This window comes from Vidua chalybeata, chromosome 1 (genome assembly GCF_026979565.1).
Source record: "Vidua chalybeata isolate OUT-0048 chromosome 1, bVidCha1 merged haplotype, whole genome shotgun sequence".
NCBI classification, from domain to species: Eukaryota; Metazoa; Chordata; class Aves; order Passeriformes; family Viduidae; genus Vidua; species Vidua chalybeata.
In genome coordinates, this window is record NC_071530.1 from 35,029,003 (window position 1) to 35,049,211 (window position 20,209).

The 20,209-nt window shown below is 42.8% G+C and overlaps 2 protein-coding genes across 2 annotated transcripts in view; one reads left to right on the forward strand and one right to left on the reverse strand.

Moving 5' to 3' along the window:
* Positions 1-614: 614 nt before the first annotated feature.
* Positions 615-12,873, reverse strand: FKBP14 (FKBP prolyl isomerase 14). Its single transcript, XM_053935025.1, has 4 exons — positions 12,575-12,873; positions 9,665-9,816; positions 6,845-6,972; positions 615-5,559 (listed from the first exon to the last, which is right to left on the reverse strand). The coding sequence occupies exons 1-4, from the start codon at positions 12,781-12,783 to the stop codon at positions 5,401-5,403; spliced, it is 648 nt and encodes a 215-aa protein (XP_053791000.1). The 5' UTR covers positions 12,784-12,873; the 3' UTR covers positions 615-5,400.
* A 574-nt stretch (positions 12,874-13,447) lies between these two features.
* Positions 13,448-20,209, forward strand: part of PLEKHA8 (pleckstrin homology domain containing A8) — a 31,043-nt gene continuing 24,281 nt past the window's right edge. Inside the window, exon 1 of the mRNA XM_053935013.1 lies at positions 13,448-13,504. Within this exon, the coding sequence (XP_053790988.1) occupies positions 13,465-13,504 (40 nt within the window). The 5' untranslated portion in view covers positions 13,448-13,464. The remainder of the gene's footprint in view (positions 13,505-20,209) is intronic.

Sequence of the window (20,209 nt, forward strand, 5' to 3'; positions counted from 1 at the left end):
TCATCCTTGTTAACATAATGGAGATGCAAAGCAGTGAAAAGAAAAGAAAAGAAAAGAAAAGAAAAGAAAAGAAAAGAAAAGAAAAGAAAAGAAAAGAAAAGAAAAGAAAAGAAAAGAAAAGAAAAGAAAAGAAAAGAAAAGAAAAGAAAAGAAAAGAAAAGAAAAGAAAAGAAAAGAAAAGAAAAGAAAAGAAAAGAAGTGAAAAGAAAAAAAAAACAAACCACATTAACCCTTTGGACAAACTCAAGCCTACAAGGAATATGACTTTCAGAAAATTTGTAAAAAAATTATCTACCTGCTATGTTTCAAACTATCCTCTGTCGTGGCAATTTTCTCAGATAAACCAAGCTCCTACTTTTTGTACTTGACTCAACAGAAATACCACATGTTCTCTGACCAGGTACAACCCCTAGCTAAACCAACCTTTTTTTGGAACAAAAATTCCCAGGAGGAAGAAATGTGATGCAGTAGGAGCCTCCATCTGAATCCCCTCCAGGCTGGAAGAGATGGTAACCAAGTTCTTGTCCCTATACAGCCTCCCACTGAGATTGTCAATTATATTTCTTGTGTGAAACCGTTGACATAATCAAGCACAGGCATGAAAACAAAAGCAGTATAGATAAAGAAAGATCTTTATTTTGTCAGAGTTGTTTTTCCTATGAACCAGGAGAAAACTAGGACACAGAATGTAAGCATTACGATTAACTTTCAAGAGGAGCTAAAATTATCCAGGATTATACAAATATAAGCAGTTTTGATTTATTTCCTGTTACCAAAAACAATTCAGCATTGAAGACAAATTAAGAGGTTTGGGGTAGTGTGGTTTGGGATGTGTTTTGGGGTTTTTTGCAAAAACTCTATGATGAGGCCAATGTATTTTCAAGAAGTAAACTCAAAATACCTAGTCTGAAAACTCTTTAATAAATCTTGGAAGTATGAATTTAAATTTTGCCTTAAACTCCATATAGGAACTGCCCAAAGCAGTAGTTTCTAATCAAAATCAAAACAGGAACTAGTCTCATTACTTGTAGTCCCTACATCAGTGGCTGCCAGTGCTCTTTCTTCCAAGTAACCAGATGCCAAAGGATCTAGGGAAGAAAATCTTTTTGCATTTCTCACATCACTCTATATAATTCCACTCTCTGACATTTTCTGTAGCTTTGTGTCTTTTCCCAGATGCCCCAAAGCAGTGAGCTTTCTCAATCCTGCTGGTATTCACCTGCATCTGAACCTAGAATTTCTGGATCAAGGGATAGAACACCTTGTATCTAACAGCAGGCAATGCTACAGGCTGAGGCAGAGATGCTGGAAAGCACTGGGGAAAGGACCTGGGGGTGCTGGTCAACAGCAGCTGAACATGAGCCAGTGTGTGCCCAGGTGGCCAAATAGGCCAATGGTAGCCTCGCTTGGATCAGCAGCAGTGTGGCCAGGAGGACCAGAGCAGTGATTGTCCCCCTGCACTCGGCCCTGGTGAGGCTGCAGCTCAAACCCTGTGTTCAGTTTTGGGCCTCTCAATAGCAGACACTGAAGTGCTGGAGTGCATCCAGAAAAGGGAATGAAGCTGCTCAAGGATCTGGACCACAAGTCTGATGAGGAGTGGCTGAGGGAGTTGGGGGTGTTTAGCCCAGAGAAAAGGAGGCTGAGGGGGGAAAACCTTTTCACTCTCTACAGCTGCCTGACAAGAGGTTATGAGCGAGGTGAGGGTAGAGCTTTTCTCCCAAGGAACAAGGCACAGGACAAAACAAAACATCCTCAAGTTGTACCAGGGGAGGTTTAGTTTGGATGTTAGGAAAAATTTCTTCATGTGAAGGGTTGTCAAGCACTGGGAGAGGTCACCCAGGAATGTGGTGGAGGAATCACTGAAACATCTGCAGGTATTCAAAAGACATGTAGATGTGGCACTCAGACATGATTGAGTGGACTTGGCAGTGCTGGGTTAACAGTTGGATTGGATGATCTTAGGGTTTTTTCCAAAATAAATGATTCTATAATTCTATGACCTAAGTTACTGAAAAGATTTAAGACTAAATAAAGTGATTCATTCTGTTTGCCTTGTCAGTTTATCTCAAAAAAGAAAACTTTAAAAAACATTTCAGACTAAAGTACCATTCCTGAAGCTTGGCATTGCCAAAAGCCTTCTTGTGTCATCGCATTGCATATCAAGAATTTCCAAATAAAATGTGCTCTGAGGGCTGCTTCTGTACCTACAGAAGGCAGCCCTCCCACTGTAATTATTAGGTACTGGCTGTGAATGACAGGCTGCAGTTCTAAAAAACATCACCATATATTTTCCCAAATAACCACAAATCGACAAGAAATGTTTGAAGAAGGCTATAGGATGCAGAAGAAAAGTGCTGTTTTGAACCCTCTCCACTTTTTCAGGTGCCATGTTTTAGAGATATGCAGAGTGAGGGTTTGTTTCTTCAGGGGAAATACACCTCACACTTCATGCACAAGCCAGCCAAAATGTTCCTGAGTGCCACTGAAGTTCCAGTATTCCACCCCACTTTGGGGGACAGGCAGCTGCCTGCCTCTGGTGTCCTGCAGGTTGTTGACTGGCTCCTGCTGGCACTGCAGCAGGTTGCCCTGTGGATTAACAAGCAAATGCAACCAAGGTTAAAACAGGCAGTGTTATTTCTACCTAAGAAAGCCTTTCATCTTCACACGAGGACTTTTAACAGTAGCAAATGATAATCAAGTTGAAGTGACTTCTCAAATCTGCTGCTGATTCTGCACTTAAAAAAACCCATTTTCAGTTCAATTTCAGAATTTATCACAGCTCTCAAGAAAATTACTAAGAAAAAACATACTCTCATTTGGCATAAACCTATACACAACACCAAATAAGGCATCTTGGTCTTGCAGCTTTAACACTCTGCTGGCATTAACAAATATGTGCTCACTGAAAGATATTTTAATGAAATGCTTTAAAAATCCAAGCAGAAGATTATGCCTATGTACATTTCACAGCAGTCACCGACTATAAACTCCTATTTAATACAAAAGAAACAATTGGCCCTTACTGCAGTCACGTATTGGCACCCCATTATTTAATCTTAACTTTTAATGTATTAGGTCAGTAACATGGGCAAATTCTATTCCATGCTTTTATGCCTTCATTCCTGAGCTAGATGTTTTGAGAACATGCTAAACACTGCAAACAATGATGTAAAACCCTCTCAGACCCAATGAAAGTCTCAGTTCTGCTCTTCCCAGCAGCACATACACAAACAGAATATTTCCCCTTCGGTTGGTTGGGTACCTGCCAGTCCCCACATCTAGGCAAGACTGGCTTAAAGATCAACTTCATATCCTGTTATCCTCTCTTGGCCTAGGCTGTAATTGTCTAGGTTCCCCACAAAGTCAACAGAGAAAGACTCTATTTGGTAAGGCAGCTATCTCAATACAAGATAAACACATGTGCAATGAGCTGCTCCCAGCTGCCCAGTGCTCTGGTGACTGTAGGGGAAATCAAGACAGCCAGCACAGAACATGCAACCAGCCTTGGGCAAACTGAAGTCAGGCAAGCTTGATTTTTTGTAAGTGATGAGTAAAAAAAAAAAAAAAATCAATATGTAAAACCATGACCAGTAAGAACAGCTAATAATAAGTAATGACTATTCACAATTTCTTCACAATAAAAGAGTAAGGGCAGGAAATGAGCCTAAAACAGAAGAGAAACATTTTCCTACACTATTTTACTGAAACTCACAGCCATAGAAGCAAAAGTTTTATTGGGTTGAAGAAAAGCAGATGGCAATCACTGAGGAAAAAGACTGAAGGTTACTGAAAACAAAATACGTGGTTGCAGTTCCCTGTCACTTAGAACATCACCCACAAAATGTCAGATGCAGGAAGAAAACCAAAAGAGAACAGCCCAGCACTGCATACCCTCCCTTACAACTTTTCTTTTGCCCCAGCGGTCACCATTGACAGGCCTCTCTACATGCTCCTCTGCAGCTGAGCTCAGTTCAGTGAAGCAGTCCTCTAATCCTCAGTTGCAACACTAGATGGCAGGGAAACATCTAACACACCTACAGCATGGAGAGCCTTGAAAGCAGCTCCCGGTAGTTAAGGGTTAGTGCAATGCAGCAATCTCACTTTCATACAACTGCATTTGCTTTGCATCCTTACATAGCTTTGGGCAACAATTTTCAAGTACAATGCTATGTTTATAGACCCATAGGTTAGTGATGTCAGGATAAATTCTGTCCCTGAAATACCTTGCCCTCTCATTTAAGAAACCATGGACAACTGCAAAATATTTCTTCTTCTCCAAAAAGTTTTTTGACCTCCAATTTTGTGTTTGAAATCCTAATGATCTCCACCTCTGTTCAGACACAGCACCACAACACTTACCTCACACCTCTTTTTTCCTAAGAATTCACTTTTTTATTTAAAATTCATATCACTTGTGTGCTACTTGTGAAAAAATGCTGCAAAGGGGCAAGGAAACAAGTTCTGCAACTCACACAGCCGCAAAGCTGACAAGCGCATGGAAACTGTTCTTCAGACCATACTGATCCTCCTGTCAGTACACTCCCTCTCTTCTGCAAAGAGGAAAAACTTCAGACTTGTAAGATTCGGCTTAAGATCCCCCTCAAAGTGTCAGAGAAAGGTATGAGCTTTTCTGATGAATGCCAAGTCTGAGTTTCAAAACAAATGTGTGTGTACATTTAAAGGACACCACCTCTGCACTGCAGCACAACTTGCTGCTTTCCAAATTACAGATGTTTCCTAGAACATTGCTGGCAGTAGAAGTGAAAGTCTGACATTTAACTCCTGCTTTGTTCACAAAATTTAACGAAAAATGAAGACAATTATTGGCACGGGTGGTAACACTCTCCCTTTAGAAGGGCCAAATCAGCACATGATAATCATTCTTCTCATTCAGCTTTGTATCAGTTTCTCAGCCTCCTACTACATCTTTTAAAAATCTGCAGGAAAAAAACTCAAGCTCAGCAAATTGCTTTTTAAGCAGTGACACTAAAGAAGAAAGGTTAAGTAATTAAGCCACAGACTACAAGTAATACATAAGGTAGCTGCTGAAAGTGATATTGGCACACAAACAAATCACAGAAAGTCACTGAACTGCATTTTGATTTTCATAATGAATGATAAAATGGAAAGTTTGCTTCATTTCTGAAAAATAATTTAATACAAAATTTTAAAAACACTGATGTGCAAGTCTTTGCTGTATAAGAGGATGTACATTTTCACACTTTAAAACAGTTTAAAACATTTGTACATAATGAACAGAAATTCTCTTTTATATAAACAAAGTGTTTCTTTGCCAACAGCAATTGTCAATTCTGAAACACAGAATTAAGATGACACGAGAACCAGACAGTCTAAGTCACTGCTATTTGTGTCAAAAAAAATTATGCCACTCTTTTCTTTCTACAGCTCATCATGCTTGTATGTGAATTCCCTTGCAGATATAAACCCGTCACTGTCTTCATCCTCTTTATCAAATATGTCTTCAACCAAAGCATCATGCTGGGTGTCATTTACCACTGCTCCATGCTTTTCAAATTCTTTCTTCAAGTAAATTTTCACCTGTTAGACAAAAGGTGAGAGTGAACATTTTCAGACTTATGAAAGAGTTGATTTCTGCAGCATAACAGAGGGATGCTATGCTCAGGATGGTGGTATTAGATAACAGATACCTCCCCTCCTATGCCACTGCCAGAATAATACTTGTCTAACTGATTCTGCAGTCTCTTTCAATGAAGGGTCTTTAGTGACAGAAGTGACAGTAAAACTAGCAAAGCTGTTGCCATACCTTTATTGGTATCTGACTCTCAAAATTAGTCAGGACAGCCTGTCTTCTGATGTCTATACAGTAAAGTAAAAATAGCTGGGCAGAAGTTATTAGCTACCAATTGGTCAGATAGCTTTTCCACATTCTAGCACCCTGACAACCCAATACATGTAAACAGCCACCCCAGATACATACAGAAATCTGTCCACAATCTCAGTGTTTGTTGCTCCAATGGGAAATGCATTAAAAAAATTCTAAATATCTCAAACTTTTTAAGGATGAAGACCCAAGGCGAGTTTTAAACAGACCACTGGAACACTTACTTACATTAAGCTAGACAGTAATGGTAAGCAGTGTTTTCAACAACATCAGATTGCTTTTAATACGGTTTTAAGGTTTAACTGTGGAGATCCCAAGTGTTCTGAATCACAGAGCCTTCTACAAAAATAACAATACCAACATACTCATCTATTAAACAGATACCACTTGTATAAGAACCATGGGCTATGTTTCAGGTCTGTTTCAGTCACTCCAGTCTCTGGGATTTGTTAGGGTTATTGTTTACATTCCTAATATGCAGACATTACACACAATGACACTGTCTGATGCATAGTACAAATGATTAATTAGCCTTCTGAGTCTGGTAAACTGGTACCAAAAAGAACTCCATGTTCAAACTAGCTTCCCATGGATCACTTTTGCTGAAAAAGCAGAAGTTTGAAAATGAGAGGCAAACAGATGGTGAATAATGCTGAATACATGTCCTTCACAGAGTAAATGCTATGAAGTAGGATTGCCCTACAGAAGAAGAAATCCCAGTTTATTAATAAATCAGCAATTAAATCCCAAAACCCTGAAGTCTGGTTTTATTTCTAAGATGCTTTTCTTTATCCAAGTCTTTCATAAGCGTGCAGCACATTAGTCACATGTCTATCCTCAGCTTACCAAGGCTCCTTTTGAACCTCCAGTCCAGAATTTTCACTAGGATGCATGGCTCAGAGCAGTGCAGCATAGATGTGCATTCTTTTCCACTCTCCCACCCTGTTAGATTTGCTCACAAGAGAAAGATAACCCACTCACCTCTTGCTTGGATAGTTTCCAGTCATCATTAAGATCCATCTCTTGGAATGACTCATGAGACCTTGGTCCATTTCTAATTTCTAGAAGGTCAATGTTGAAAATCAGTGTGCTCTCAGGTGGAATTTTTCCTGCCCAAAATGGAGAAAAGTTAAAACCAACTATATATTCAATGCCTTACAAAAGCCACATGTGTCAGAGCAATGTTCCAGCAAGCCTAGTCATTTCAAAGCATCCTGCAGTTTGAACTAGTAAGAATAAGTATCTTTAAAAGTGATGACCACAACCTTCTCAGCCTGTAGCCTGGACTCTTGAGCAGCCCTTACAGCATAAATGCAACTTTACATGCAACTAGTTTTGTTGGAGACTAGTAGGTGTTGATGCAAGCTCTTATTCAGCAATTACCATCACAAATTTATCAAACAATGTTCTTGAATCTTTCTTCTTTCATGGCCAGAGCCAGATAAACTGGAAAACAGTAAAGGAGACTGTACAGTCAGACAGGTTACAGCCAACACTAATGTACAGGGCAGCAGGAAGAGAGAATTTAGTCCTCCGGATGTCCCATCAGTCCCCAAATTCTTCTCCACTGCCAGCTGATACCTTGTATCTGCTGTTTTGCCACTGGAAAAACTCTTTTGCAGAGAAAGAAGGCCAGGGATGACACTGGTTTCCCACAGCAATTTCTGGACTCAGGGCACAAAGCACTGAGCTGTTTCTAAGCACACAGCAGAAACTAAGTACCCAAGCCTGATCACAAGGCATGGGTTACCACAACATTATTTTTGATGTAGGTGAACAGATCAGTAACTTCCTAGTAGTGCCACAGAGCACTCCCCCATGCCACCACACCTCAAGGATTTCAGTTTATCAGGCACTGGCTTTGACAGAGATGTGATATGCCCTCATGCTGATGGCTGAAGCTACTGTCAAAGACCTTTTAGCACATCACTTTGCTCCTTTATATAGAGAGAGATTGAATAGGACCAAATATATCTTTATATTGGATGGCAGCACCCAAAAAAGTATTTCTGCGTCTTGAGAAGACAGGGAAAAATAATCCACATCTACCACTTTGAAGCTATACACCCTGAGCTGCAGCAACAAACAGGCTTGTAGATTTCTGGGATGAATAAATGTGCAGAATCTTCTGGAAATACAGGGTACAGTGTCCTGTTTAGAGTTTGGAACACAGGTAATTTTTTTGAGTCTTACAGAAAAAGGCATCTGACTCAAATGATGAGTCAGACAGTAACCAAGGTGGGAGGTTAGTGAAATTATGTGCATTTGAAGAAGAAAATGAAATGAAAATGAAATAATTCTGTCTTCAAGGGCATCACTTGAAAACAGCAACATAATTATGCTCAAATATCTCAAAATCTTCCTAAAGCAAGTAATTTCTTACAGCAGTTAGCAGTGTTTAGCTGTTTAACCTTCTTGCACTAAACACAGAGGCGAGGCTTGCAAGTCTTTGAAGAATAACTATAGTGCTTTACATATTAATCAAACAATTAGGCCTGTGATGACTGCATGAGCACTGCAGCATTTCACATCTTTTTGTGGAAAATTTTACAGCTAAGCCCTGCGTAAAGACAATTAAATGAGGACCACAAGGTTCCTGTTCTCTAACTAGAAACTTCTAATGATTACTTCTAATACTGTATCTTGAACCCTAAACCAGAACTTCTAGAAAAATATGTGTTACACAAGTATATTTAATAAAGGAGGATATGAAGTCTGCTGTAGGTATGAATACTAACTGGCATGAGGTAATATGGAGTTCCAAGCCTGTGTGCAGCCCTACTTGCCAGAAGACACAGACATGCAAACAGTCCTCATTCCCAAAACAGTCTCATAGTGATGGGAGAGAACATCAGCAGGACGGACTGTATGTTCCTAGACATTTATCCTTCCTGCTTTGGAACCTTGCACTACCGTAGGTCATTTGTTGCAACTCTTGTCATGACATAAATATTCATAAATTATTCATTGCTCAAAAAAGAAAAAAACTAAAACAAATCCCATAAAGCAGAAATAAAACCATTCAAGCTGTCACTTGCATAACTGCCTATTCCAAATCTGGCCCTCCAATTAAAAGGAATCTGGAACTATTTGAAAGGAAAAGCCCCAAACACCCTCAGTAGTAGACAGGTTGAGATGTTTATACCTGTCTGTACAGCAGTCAGTGCATTTTCAGTAGGTGACAATGTGACTGCCCATGTACATCTTACTGTGGATAACAGGGACCACTGCCCTAACTGAAAATAGCTGTAAGAGGAAAAGAATTAATGTCCCTATATGGAGAAATAAGCAGTGACTTCTTACTCTATCAGCAAAGAACTGGTTGGGCAGCAGTACCGGTTTCTTCGGGTTCTAAAAGAAACCTGAAAGCAAGAATGAGTCTTGCACATGCACATTCATTAAGTAATACCACAAAAACAGATCCAGCAGCCAAAAAGCCAACTGTTACCTAAGCAACCACCTCCACTTAACTGTAAAAGAAGGGAGAAAAAAACAAACTAAAAAAAAAGAGAAAGGAGGGCACTGTTGAGCACAGCACTAAGAGAAAAGACACTTAGAACATGCAGCACAGCAGCTACCATCAGTTTCTGGGGTTTTTTCCTGCATTCACAACATAGCCACTTAATGGATATTACTGCAGGAAACAAATTTATGAGAAAGAGCACTTGACTCCCTCAATTTTTCTTCTTTAACTGAATCAACCTGGAAAGCTTGAAAGCTTGCTAACCTCTTAGGCCAAGAACAATAGTAAAATAGAGATTAGAAACAATTAGAGCAAGGGGAGTACTTCACATGTTTTACCTTTCCCTTCTTTTCCGTAAGCAAGGGCTGGTGGAATAGTCAGCTTCCGTTTCTCTCCCACACACATGTCCTTCAACCCTCTGTCCCAGCCTTTGAGAGCTTCCCTTATGCCAAGTGTAAACCACATAGGTTGACCATTGTTATGCTTGTGACTGAAAAAGAAGGTAATAAACACTTCGTATTTAAACATCAAGTCCCACAAAGGGCCGATGTAATATGCTCATAATGTAGAGAAACAGTTAAAAACACAGAACCACTCAACACCTTGACACCTCTTAAATTAAAGACCTACACTTTCAAAGTCTTTAAAACTTATGCTTTGCATGGCAAGCTTCCTTGGGAAGTGGAAAGAAGTAAAACAACATTTATCACCTTGTGTGTTTATGACAACACTAACCAACCCAAATCTTCACTTCCCTGACCACCTACTTCCACATGGAAACTGATCAGACTAGAAGGGCATTTTCCTTAAAAATCTACAGTAAAGGCCATCGTAAATTGCAAATCACAGACCACCATGGTCATTTTAACATGCTTAGAAGAATCAGCCTCATCTCTTTCAAAAGAAGCCATTGAGGGAAAAAAAATCAACAAAACAACTACATAACAGTCTAGAAAAAAACTAGAAACAAATGCATGCAAAACATTCAACTTTAGATTTGGGAGACACGACCCTTTTCTGATTTAACCAGAGGGTACAACCCGGACTACTTTCACTCCACTAACAGACAAGGAATTTGAAAGCTCTGTTTACTAGTCATGCAGGAGAGGTGTTTAAGAAGAAAACAGAACACTTACAAAAGTTAGTCAGCAGCAAAAACTTTAGTGTGTCACTAGCAGTCCTTTTAAAGAGGCAGGTTAACTACAAGAGAAAATTAGTGAGATTTTAGTTGAATCATCTGGAAGAGCATAAACATGCAAAACTGTCTTTTTTTCTTTTTTAATATACAAAAATAGCCTCCAGGCAGCCTGCAAAGACTTAAGTATTTTGCTGTCTCGAACTATTAACACTTCGTTGATGTTTTACAGGACATCCAGCATTAGCAAGTCGTTGCAGGCTCTTAGCAGACTCCCTCGAATTTCTGGCTCTTCCTCCTATTTGCATTTCTGTGGCTCTGGTATGTTGACTTGTCTGGTCGAGGGCAGGTAAAGAATAATGAAAAGCTGTGATTGTGCTGCCGCTAGAGGAGGGACACATGTAACTTTTTTTTTTTTTTTAAACTAATAGTTTGCTGTATAAACCAAACAGAAATTTATGCGTAGCACAAGACCTATTAAACCGCTGAGATCAAATACCAAATCCTGCACCTAAATCATAGAATCACAGAATGGTTTGGATTGGAAGGGACCTTAAAGATCATCCAATTCCAATCTCCCTGTGCCATGAGCCGAGACACCTTCAATTAGACCAGGCTCTCAAGAGCCCCATCTAAGCTGGCCTTAAACACCTCCAGGAATGGGCTGTCAACAACTTCCCTGGGCAACCTCTTCAGTGTCTCACCATCCTCAGAGTAAAAAAATTTCTTTCTATTAAGCCAATCTAAACCCGCTCTCTCTAAGTTTGAAGCCGTTCCCCCTTGCAAAAAGCATGCCCTTGCAAAAAGTCTCTCTCCATCTTTCTTCAGGTAGTGGAAAGCCACAATTGGGTCACCTCAAAACCTCTTCTTTTCCAGACTGAACAATGCCAGTTCTCTCAGCCATCCCACACAGAAGAGGTGCTCCATGCATAACACCCCCATCTTTTAAGAAACACTACACGGCTCTTTGTCCTACAGACTGACCAGAAAACAAATGCTAAGTAAGGTTTATTTTATAACCTTGGGAAAGGAGATTAGCCTTACTGTTGGTGTTCATCTTGTACAGCATTGTGAGACACTGTTTCGCACCAAACTTTCTGAGAACAGTGGCAGTGGGAAGGGCCCCAATGACAAGTTTATGCAGTGTTATTTAAGCTCTTTTATCCCAAAACAAATAAGGTATTCATGCATTGCTTTTGTTTCCTTGCAAACAAGTAAACACAAGTTTTGGGCATTTGGGGGGGAGGAGTAAAAATCCAACCAACCAAAAAATCACTTGCCCCTGACAAAATGCTCCTCACAGAGCTATTTGCAGATGGATTGTGGACCCCTGTGAGAGGTCTGGATTCAGGAAAGCACGACCAGAAGAGATCATTTATATTAAAATGAATATATATATATACACACACACACACACAAATATATATATATATACATATATATACGTGTATATATGTATATATATGTGTATATATATATATGTGTATATATATATATACACATATATATATATATATACACATAAAGGAGCGAGTCCAGAGAAGGCACAGCAAGATTGTTGAAGGGATGGAGCAGCACCTCTTCTATGAGGAAAGGCTGAAAGAACTGGGATTGGTCAGCCTGGTAAAGAGAAAGCTCCAGGGTGACCTAATTGCACCTTTCCAGTACCTCAAGGGAGCCTACAAGAAAGATGGAGAGAGACAACTTAAAAGGGCATGTAGTGACAGAACAAGGGGTGATGGCTTTAAACTGAGAGTAGGCTCAGATTAGATATTAGAAAGAAGTTCTTTACTGTGACGGTGGTAAGCCACTGGAAGAGTGCTGCCCAGGGAAGTTGCTGATAACCCATTCCTGGAGGTGCTCAAGGCCCGGCTGGATGGGGCTCTGAGCAACCTGGGCAGCGTTCACAGGCGCGTCGGGTGGGGCTGCTCTGAGCAACCTGATCTAGTGGAAGGGTCAAGGAATCTTTAAGGTCACTTTCAATTCAAGGCATTCTAGGATTCTATTATTGAGATATATATATATATATATATATATACATATTTATACACCTATATTTCCCCACTCAAGCTCAGCCAGCAGCTCGCTCGGAGAAGACGCGCCGCTCACTTACGTCGAGTGAAACATGGAGCCGTCCCTCTCCAAGTAGCCCTCGTAGTGAACCAGCATCATGTCCCCCCACTTGGTCCTCCTGTGGCAGAGGAAAGGCTTGTGCAGCACCTCCACTTTCACGTCGGCCGCGGGGGGGATCAGCGCCGCGCCCGCGCAGCCCAGCGCCGCGCACAGCAGGGCGGAGCACAGCAGCAGCACCGCCGCCGCCATCGCCGCCGCCTCGCTCCCCTCACCGTGCCGCCATCCCGCGCCCCGAGCCCGGCCGGCCCGTCCGACGTGGCAGCGGCGCGCACCGCTGCCAGCCCCGGCTCCCGACGGGCCGGCACCGGGCATCGCGCTCGCTGATTGGCTCCGCGCAGGGCGAGCTCAGGAGGAGCTGTCGCCCATTGGGGCGCGCTCCTGTCCGTCACTCAGCCCGTCCAATCGGCAGGCCCGAGCAGCCGAGGGGGTTGGGCGGGCCGGGCGCTCCGGCAGCGCCGGCGAGCGGGGCAGCCCCGCGGAGCGCGCGCACAATAGAGCCGGCCGCCGCCGGTCGTTGATTGGGCGGCGGCCGCAGCGAGGGCGCGTTCCGATTGGCCGCGAGAGGCCACCTGCTCTGGGCATTCCGCGCCTGCCCCTCACTCCCGTCTGTCACGCGGGCCGCGATTCACAGCGCGGGTTGCGCTGACGTAGCGCCGCGGGGCCGTGCCGTGGCTGTGCGGTTGCGGCGCTCCCTGCGCTGGGAGCGTGGCGGCGGCGGCGGCGGGGGGCGGGCGCGGCGCGGGCCGGGCGGGGCGCGCGCCCCCCCGCGATGGCGCTGTGTGGCGGCGGCGCGGCGGAGCGCGGGCGGCGGCGGGCGGCGTGACCCCGCCGGGGGGCGGCCGCGCTGCATGGGGCCGGGGGCCGGCCGGCATGGAGGGGGTGCTGTACAAGTGGACCAACTACCTGAGCGGTGAGTTCCTGCCGGTGCTCAGCCTGTGCGGGACGGGCGCCGTCATCTTCTCATATATGTATGTATACAAGCACATATATGTATATGTTCACCGTGCTTGCTGGATGCGGGTCAGCGCTGCCCCTTGACCCCGCCATGCAGGCGAGCAGCCCCGGCGCTGCCTTATTGTCACTGCCCGGCGTTTTTCCCGGTGCCAGTGCCCGTCCGGGGTCGTGGGTTGGGGTTTGGGCTAGTTTGGATGCTCTGGGTCACAACTCGAACAGCGAACTTCCCCGGTCTCCACATACCCCCGTGGAACTTTTATTGAGGCGAGTCGGGGATTCGGGGCATTCCCAGAGCTGGGAGAAAAACGTGTTGCCATACAGTCTCACTTGGGGGATTCGGATGAGAAGGCATGCAAAAAAAACAAAAAGAGAAGAAAAAAGGTGGAGGGGGGTTATCCGGCTAGCTCTAGGCCTAAATTTTAAATTTTCGGGTGTTCCCGTGCCACGGAAGGCTTGATTTTCACGGCAGGTTGGAAGCAGCCGTGTGTGGCCGGAGTTTGCTGAGCAGAGGTTAAAGGGGGTGGGGTCAGAAGCCCCCTGTGTTCCCATGGGATGTCCGCTGCCGGACGCCTTCGAGTCAGGTGAGGCAGAGGCGCGCGATTTGGGGCTGTGGATGGGGTCTTGCCAGGTGCAAACCTCTCTGTGGTTTGTGGGAGCAGTTTGGAAACTTGAAGGTCAGAGAGAAGTAACCACGACCACCTTGACATTGCCAGGTGTGAGTGTTGCTCAGCAGTACGTACAAGGGCTGTCTCTTTGCTTTTTCCCGAGAGGCTGGAACAGCTGCACCACTCTGGTTAGCTGGGAAAGTGTAGGAAATCAACATTAAACAAAGAAAAAGCAGAAGCACAAGCGAGTGTTGAATTCATGTGGTAGGGTTGGGGGGGGGCAGCAGTGGTGCACGAGGCTGGATTTATTGCTGTGCTAGAAGATTGCTGTGACATTTCCCCTTTAGGCAATAGGTGTTCTGAGATGGGAATGAAAATTTGTCAGGTCTCAGTGAACAGACATAGATTTTTTTTTTCTTTTTATTGTTTATTATTTGTGAATGCTCTTGAATTATGAAGTGGCAGTAGGAGCAGCCATGCTTGTCTTTTTCATGTGAATTGCAGAACTGCAGTAGTGATATTAGTCCTTTCCTCATACTAACACGACCTATGGTTCAGCTGATCGAAAGTTGTACATGTTTTTCTTTGCATTGCTGAGATGCTGGGGTGTGTCTGGAACCCTTGTGCTTGGTTTCGTGCCATGAGACCTGGCAATGCGTGTCTGTGGGAAGCAATGCATGTTGTAGATAGCTGACTGGCATTTGACATTTTAGTGCCTGAGTGTGCCTGTGGTAGGATCAGCTGGTCTTCTGTTTTGATGGTAAGATGAAGACTAAGAAGTATTCTGTTTCCATGAAAATTTTCTTTTTCTAGCCACATTGATAAGCAGTTCCAGTCAAATGACCCTTCATGAAGAAGGATGATGCTTTTCAAACCTCAGTCAAGTGAATGCAGACTGAAGGAAAACTTTTCCTTGCATATGTAAGATTTGTACTGGCTGAAAACTAGGAGAGGTTTTGCTGTCAGCACAGAGAAAATCTGTGATGGAAGATTGAAGCATCCTTCTGATTTCTTGGCTGAAACTTGACTTCTAATAAGTGTGGTGGTCAAGGACACTCTGTGCCTTTTCTTAGGTTGTAGAGGGCCCATGGTGTGTTTGAGAACATTAAATTTGCTGTTCTGCAAGCTGTCTGTACATACTAGTGCTTTCTTTTGCGGTAAAATGAAGACTTCCTGCCCTGAAACCATTAAGTTACACATTTATGCAGAAATGCAAAAAAAAAAAAAAAAATAGTTCTGGAATGTGGTGTTCATTGTAGCAATAACAAAGAGCTGGAGAGTGAGAGACAGGAAAACCTCCTTTCAGAGATTAGAAGTAAGAAGGTTCAACAGGCCATCCAGAACAGTATTCTGCCCCCAGTATGCTTTTCCTGTTGCTCAAGGTGGATGAATCAGGTGCAGTACAGTGTAAACGATGCATGCAAAAAGTAGGGAAATTGTGTGTTATCCTTCTGTGTCTGTGTGTGCCTGTGCTAATAAAACAGTGCTGATGTACCTCAGGATGAGGACCCCTCACAGTCAGAGAAGAGATAGAACATTTAAAAAAGAACAAGCACCAAACTGTAGAAAAGAACTGATTTTCCTTCTTGCTGTGAGAGAGGAGCTGATGCGAGTTTGTTGGTAATTGAATCTTTTCTGGGAATTTTGATTTCGTAATGTCTTATGTCATTGCCATCATGAGAGGTCAAGTCCACATCAACCCATTTCCTCCCAGCCCTTGGGCCCAGAGCTAGATCTGTGTTGCAATTTACACAGTTATTGACAGCAAGAACATTTCAGAAATAGGAAACAATTTTGGTTTTCTGTGGGTAAAGGGCAAAGAAAGCATTCCATGATTGCCACCAATTGAAAAACAGATCAGTTTGCCTTACTGCTTAAACAAGTTATCTTGTTTGTAATAAATGTACTTGTTTGCTTTATACAGATTAGAATAAATCAAATCAATATTACCTGGTTTCTGTGTGGAGGTAGGGTTTTTCCTCTGGTATTGATCCTGCAGTCACATTGTGGTTTCTATATGTAGGGTTTCCAATGCTAACTTGGAAATCTCTTGAGTTTACAAAACTGAGATTTTTTTGTGGTTTTCTGTCCCCTAATGCAGACAGTGATTTTTCAGTGTGTTACCTTTGTTTAAGTGAAGCGTGGCAACTTTGGATCAGAAAACATTCACAAAGTTCTAGCCTGTGAAAATCTGTTGGGATGCTGTGTTTGCGGTGTGTGTCTTTTGGTTGCTCTTGTCTATGCTTCCCCCACTAAGCTGGTTAAAACTTTAAGAGAGCAGGGAACTTTGCAAGCAGAATTATCATCATATAAAGTGAGACAGCACTTTTTCTCTTGGGCAAATATATAATGCATGTGCAAATTTCAAATTATTAATCCTCAAAGTTCAGAGCAGGGTGACTTAAATCATGCAGGCATGTAAGTTGGCCTCAGCTAAGCTTATAGTCAAAGCATGTAACATGATCTTAAAAAAATCCTAGAATTCATCCTTTGCCAAAAGTCTCTATCTGATGTTAGCTTTGCTTGGTGGGGGCTGGGGATGGGTGTGTAACTGTTGTTTCCATACCACTTACTGTAGTAAGCTGTTAGAATGATAAAAGTGTCACCGTGTGCCTTCCCTATAGCGCCTCGGTCACTGCCTGCAGTTCTGGCTGAGCACAAACCGTTCTGGTATGGGCAGCATCAAAGGCAGATCCTGGCTGCAGTGTCACAGCGTGACTGATCTCCAGCTGGGGAATGCTGCTGGCAGGATAGAGAAAGGACGGAGCAGAGCTGAACTGCACGTGAAGGCTGTTCTTTGCTGCTTGGAAACTGCCTCCCGTGGGACTCTCTGAACTCAAGCTGCAATGCATACTCTTTGAGCATAACTTCTGATTAATAAAATAAATTGATTTAGTCTTTGGAGTTTGCCTTGTAAAAGGCATCGATGATTTTTTTTCTCATCAGGTTTATAGAATGAGTATATTGCTGGGAGACAGCATGGAGTTGGGGAATACCTCCCTTCAGTAGTGTGTGTGAGAGCTTGGCACTTTCAATTTGAGTTTTTTTCTTTCTGCTGAAAATCAATTCAGATCTTCGGTGTAGGCACACACCCTACCTGGGATCGCTGGCCACAGGCAAGATTCCTGCTAACTCTGGAAGAAGTGGAATGGATCAGCTCTTGGCTGTGGGGTTCAAAGGCAACTTCATCATTAGATGAGAAATGATGACTGATTCCACTGGCTTGCATGCAATTTGTTACATGCTCCATAAAATTACTTTGATCACTTTCCTTTACATAGCTAAGCTTTTCCTGATATTTAAATATTCACTTCCTTGTTTGTGCTGAGCAATTCTAAACCTGAGTAATTCATCTTCCTCAAGGCATGATAGACTCGCCTTCATGCCATCACCAGTGACACTGCATTATGCCACATACTTCAGTTAGCTCTCCCCATCTAACTGTATGTAATCATCCCCTCTCAGTTTATTGTACTTTGGATTCTTTTCAGTTTATCCCAAGATACCAAGAGCCAGTACCAAGCAGTATATGTCAGCTTTCACATAAAACTTTAAATTACTCTTGTCTCTAATGATTTGGAATTCCTTAATAAACTTAGGGGTAGAGCTCATGAAAATGTGAAAAAGCATTAGTTCTTGTATCTTGGATCTGGATGCACATGATATTGCTTAGAGCAAGTCTCTGTGAGTTTAAGGAATCTGACCTTTTAGGATGAGAGACACATATCATTCCAGCTGATACAAAGCTCTGGAAATAAGCTCCTCTCTTTCCAGTCATGGAGGAATTAATAAAAAACTTCACACTTAGATAAAGATTTGGTTCTAAAAAGCCTTTTTCCCCTTCATTTTAGCCTCTGGGTATAGTCCAAGTTCTGGTTGTATAAAATTAGAAGTCTGGTTTTTGTGGAGGTGGACCTAGACAGCTGAGGTTTCTGTTGCCTTCAGGGCAATGGTCTGCCTTCTATTACTGGCTGTGGCTGCTCTCAGGATCCAGGTGTTGGTTTAGATGAATGCCTGACTCTCGGCCAGTTCTGGCTGGATGAGACTTTTCATGAAGTATACTTCAGGGACTGTTCGTTAATTCTCTTTGGATTTTGCTTAATTGTCTTTGTGCGATTTGATCTTTCTCACTATTTTCTTCCCTTTCCCTCTGTATTTCTTCATGCAGCAGTCTTGCTTTTGTCCAGCCTTTTTAGAATTATGTAATGTGCTCACAGTAGAAAAGTTTGACAAGGCTGCAGGAATGGAAATCGGTGTCCTCTCTCTCCTCTGGAAGTGTTAGAGCAGTGCTGCAGAGCCTCCACAGTGCAGCATTCCCTGCCAGGTATGCTGCAGTACTGGTGCCTCTGCATTCAGTCCCTCTGCACTGAAGTGAGTAAGTGATCACAGGGAATGGCTGGGTAGGACAAAATCCAAAGGTGTGGTAGACTGATGGTGAAGAGATACCATCATGTGGTATCTCTATGTGCTTACATAAATTCACTGTGTTAACTTAGTCTGGCCTGATAACCACCCCAGGGGTCAGAGAGAGGAGCAGCTTGTTTCCTGGGGCTGGGAAGTATAAACAGAAGAGGAAAACTCCTAGGAGCTTTGTATTACTTGAATTAGTGTCTGAGCAGTGGGCCTGTGTTATTGAACTTCTGCCTCCACTACGATCCCCTCTCTGCCCTTCATCCTTTCACTGCATCCCCTTCAAAAATGCCTAACCTGGTACATTGTGCTCTCTGTGCCTTGGCTGGTCACTGCCATAAAATAGTTTGCAAACAAACCCAGTTGCCCTGTGATGACAGGATGCTTTTTCAATGCTGCTAACATTACCCTAACAGTTGTGATTGAAACAAAAATGGACTTTATGGAATCCCTGTAAGAAAAATCGTTTGGGAGGAGGTCATTGTGTTGAAGCCTGTTCCAGCTGTTGTTCCCTTCACTTGAACCTCTAGTGTCCCTCAAGCGAGTGCTTTAAAAAGTGATACTGTTGTTAAGGTGCTAAATCTTTGATCTTCATTACCTTTAGGGGCTTTTTGTATTGATTCCTGCTGTTGTTATGCACATAATCAGAGTAAATTTGCAATATGGGCATTTCCAGAAGCTGTTCTCTACGTGACAGGATAATAGCTCACAGAAGCAGCATAGATTGTTACACAGTCTTGTCTGCCTTTCTGCTGTCCCTCGTGGACACACACTGGATTTTTATCCTGTCAAATTGTTCTGCTATAGAATTAAGGCTGCAAAATGTGTTCTAGTCCTGGGATTGCCTTTCCCAAAATACTGGGTAGCTTCAGGAGGCTGTATAGAAAAAGTAGGCACCAGTTTTGAGTGCAAAATGCTTATGTCAGGATAATCTTTTGCTTTTGTTCCTTGAATGAGAAAATAGGGGAAAAGTGTGATGTTTGATCTGTGTAAGATCCTTTCTTGCTAATTGCTTTTTCTGACTAGAAACCTGGTTGACTTTACCCTGCTAGAGCTGAGTTTTCAACAGTTCTTGTCCAGCTATCAGTTGCTGATACAGCCCTGGGCAGATGATGTGGTGCTTTTGCTCTTGGGAGATAAAGCTGGAGATAGTGGGATGGTGAGCACATGGCACAGTTTACATTTGCTCAGGGTGGGATGAAATGATGGATATTGCTCATTCTCACTGTGAGATGGCTCTGACTATCAGGGCAGCCACTTTGGGACTTTTTTGTGACCCTGAGCAGAAAAACAGCGATCTGTCCTGCTATGCCACCTGCAACTAAATCTTGGGTCTTGCCCTTGTTGTAAGCAGTAGGGAGGTGATGGTGGCTTTAACTCCTCCTATTAGACAGGTGTTGTAACATGGAAAGTTCATAATTATCTCCTATCTTCAGTTAAAGTCTGGATTAGGGTTAAAGATTCCAAGGACTATATTGCAAAAGTTTTACAAAAACTTATTCTGAAGCTCAAGAAATAAGCCTAAAGTGTTATATAATTCTCATGGAAAGCATGAGACCCTGGATGTCTGGGTTTTATGCATTTTAGAAATGCAGGTGGAAGTGGCGTCTCTTAATTGCAGCTTGTTTTCCAGGTCATCAATTTGA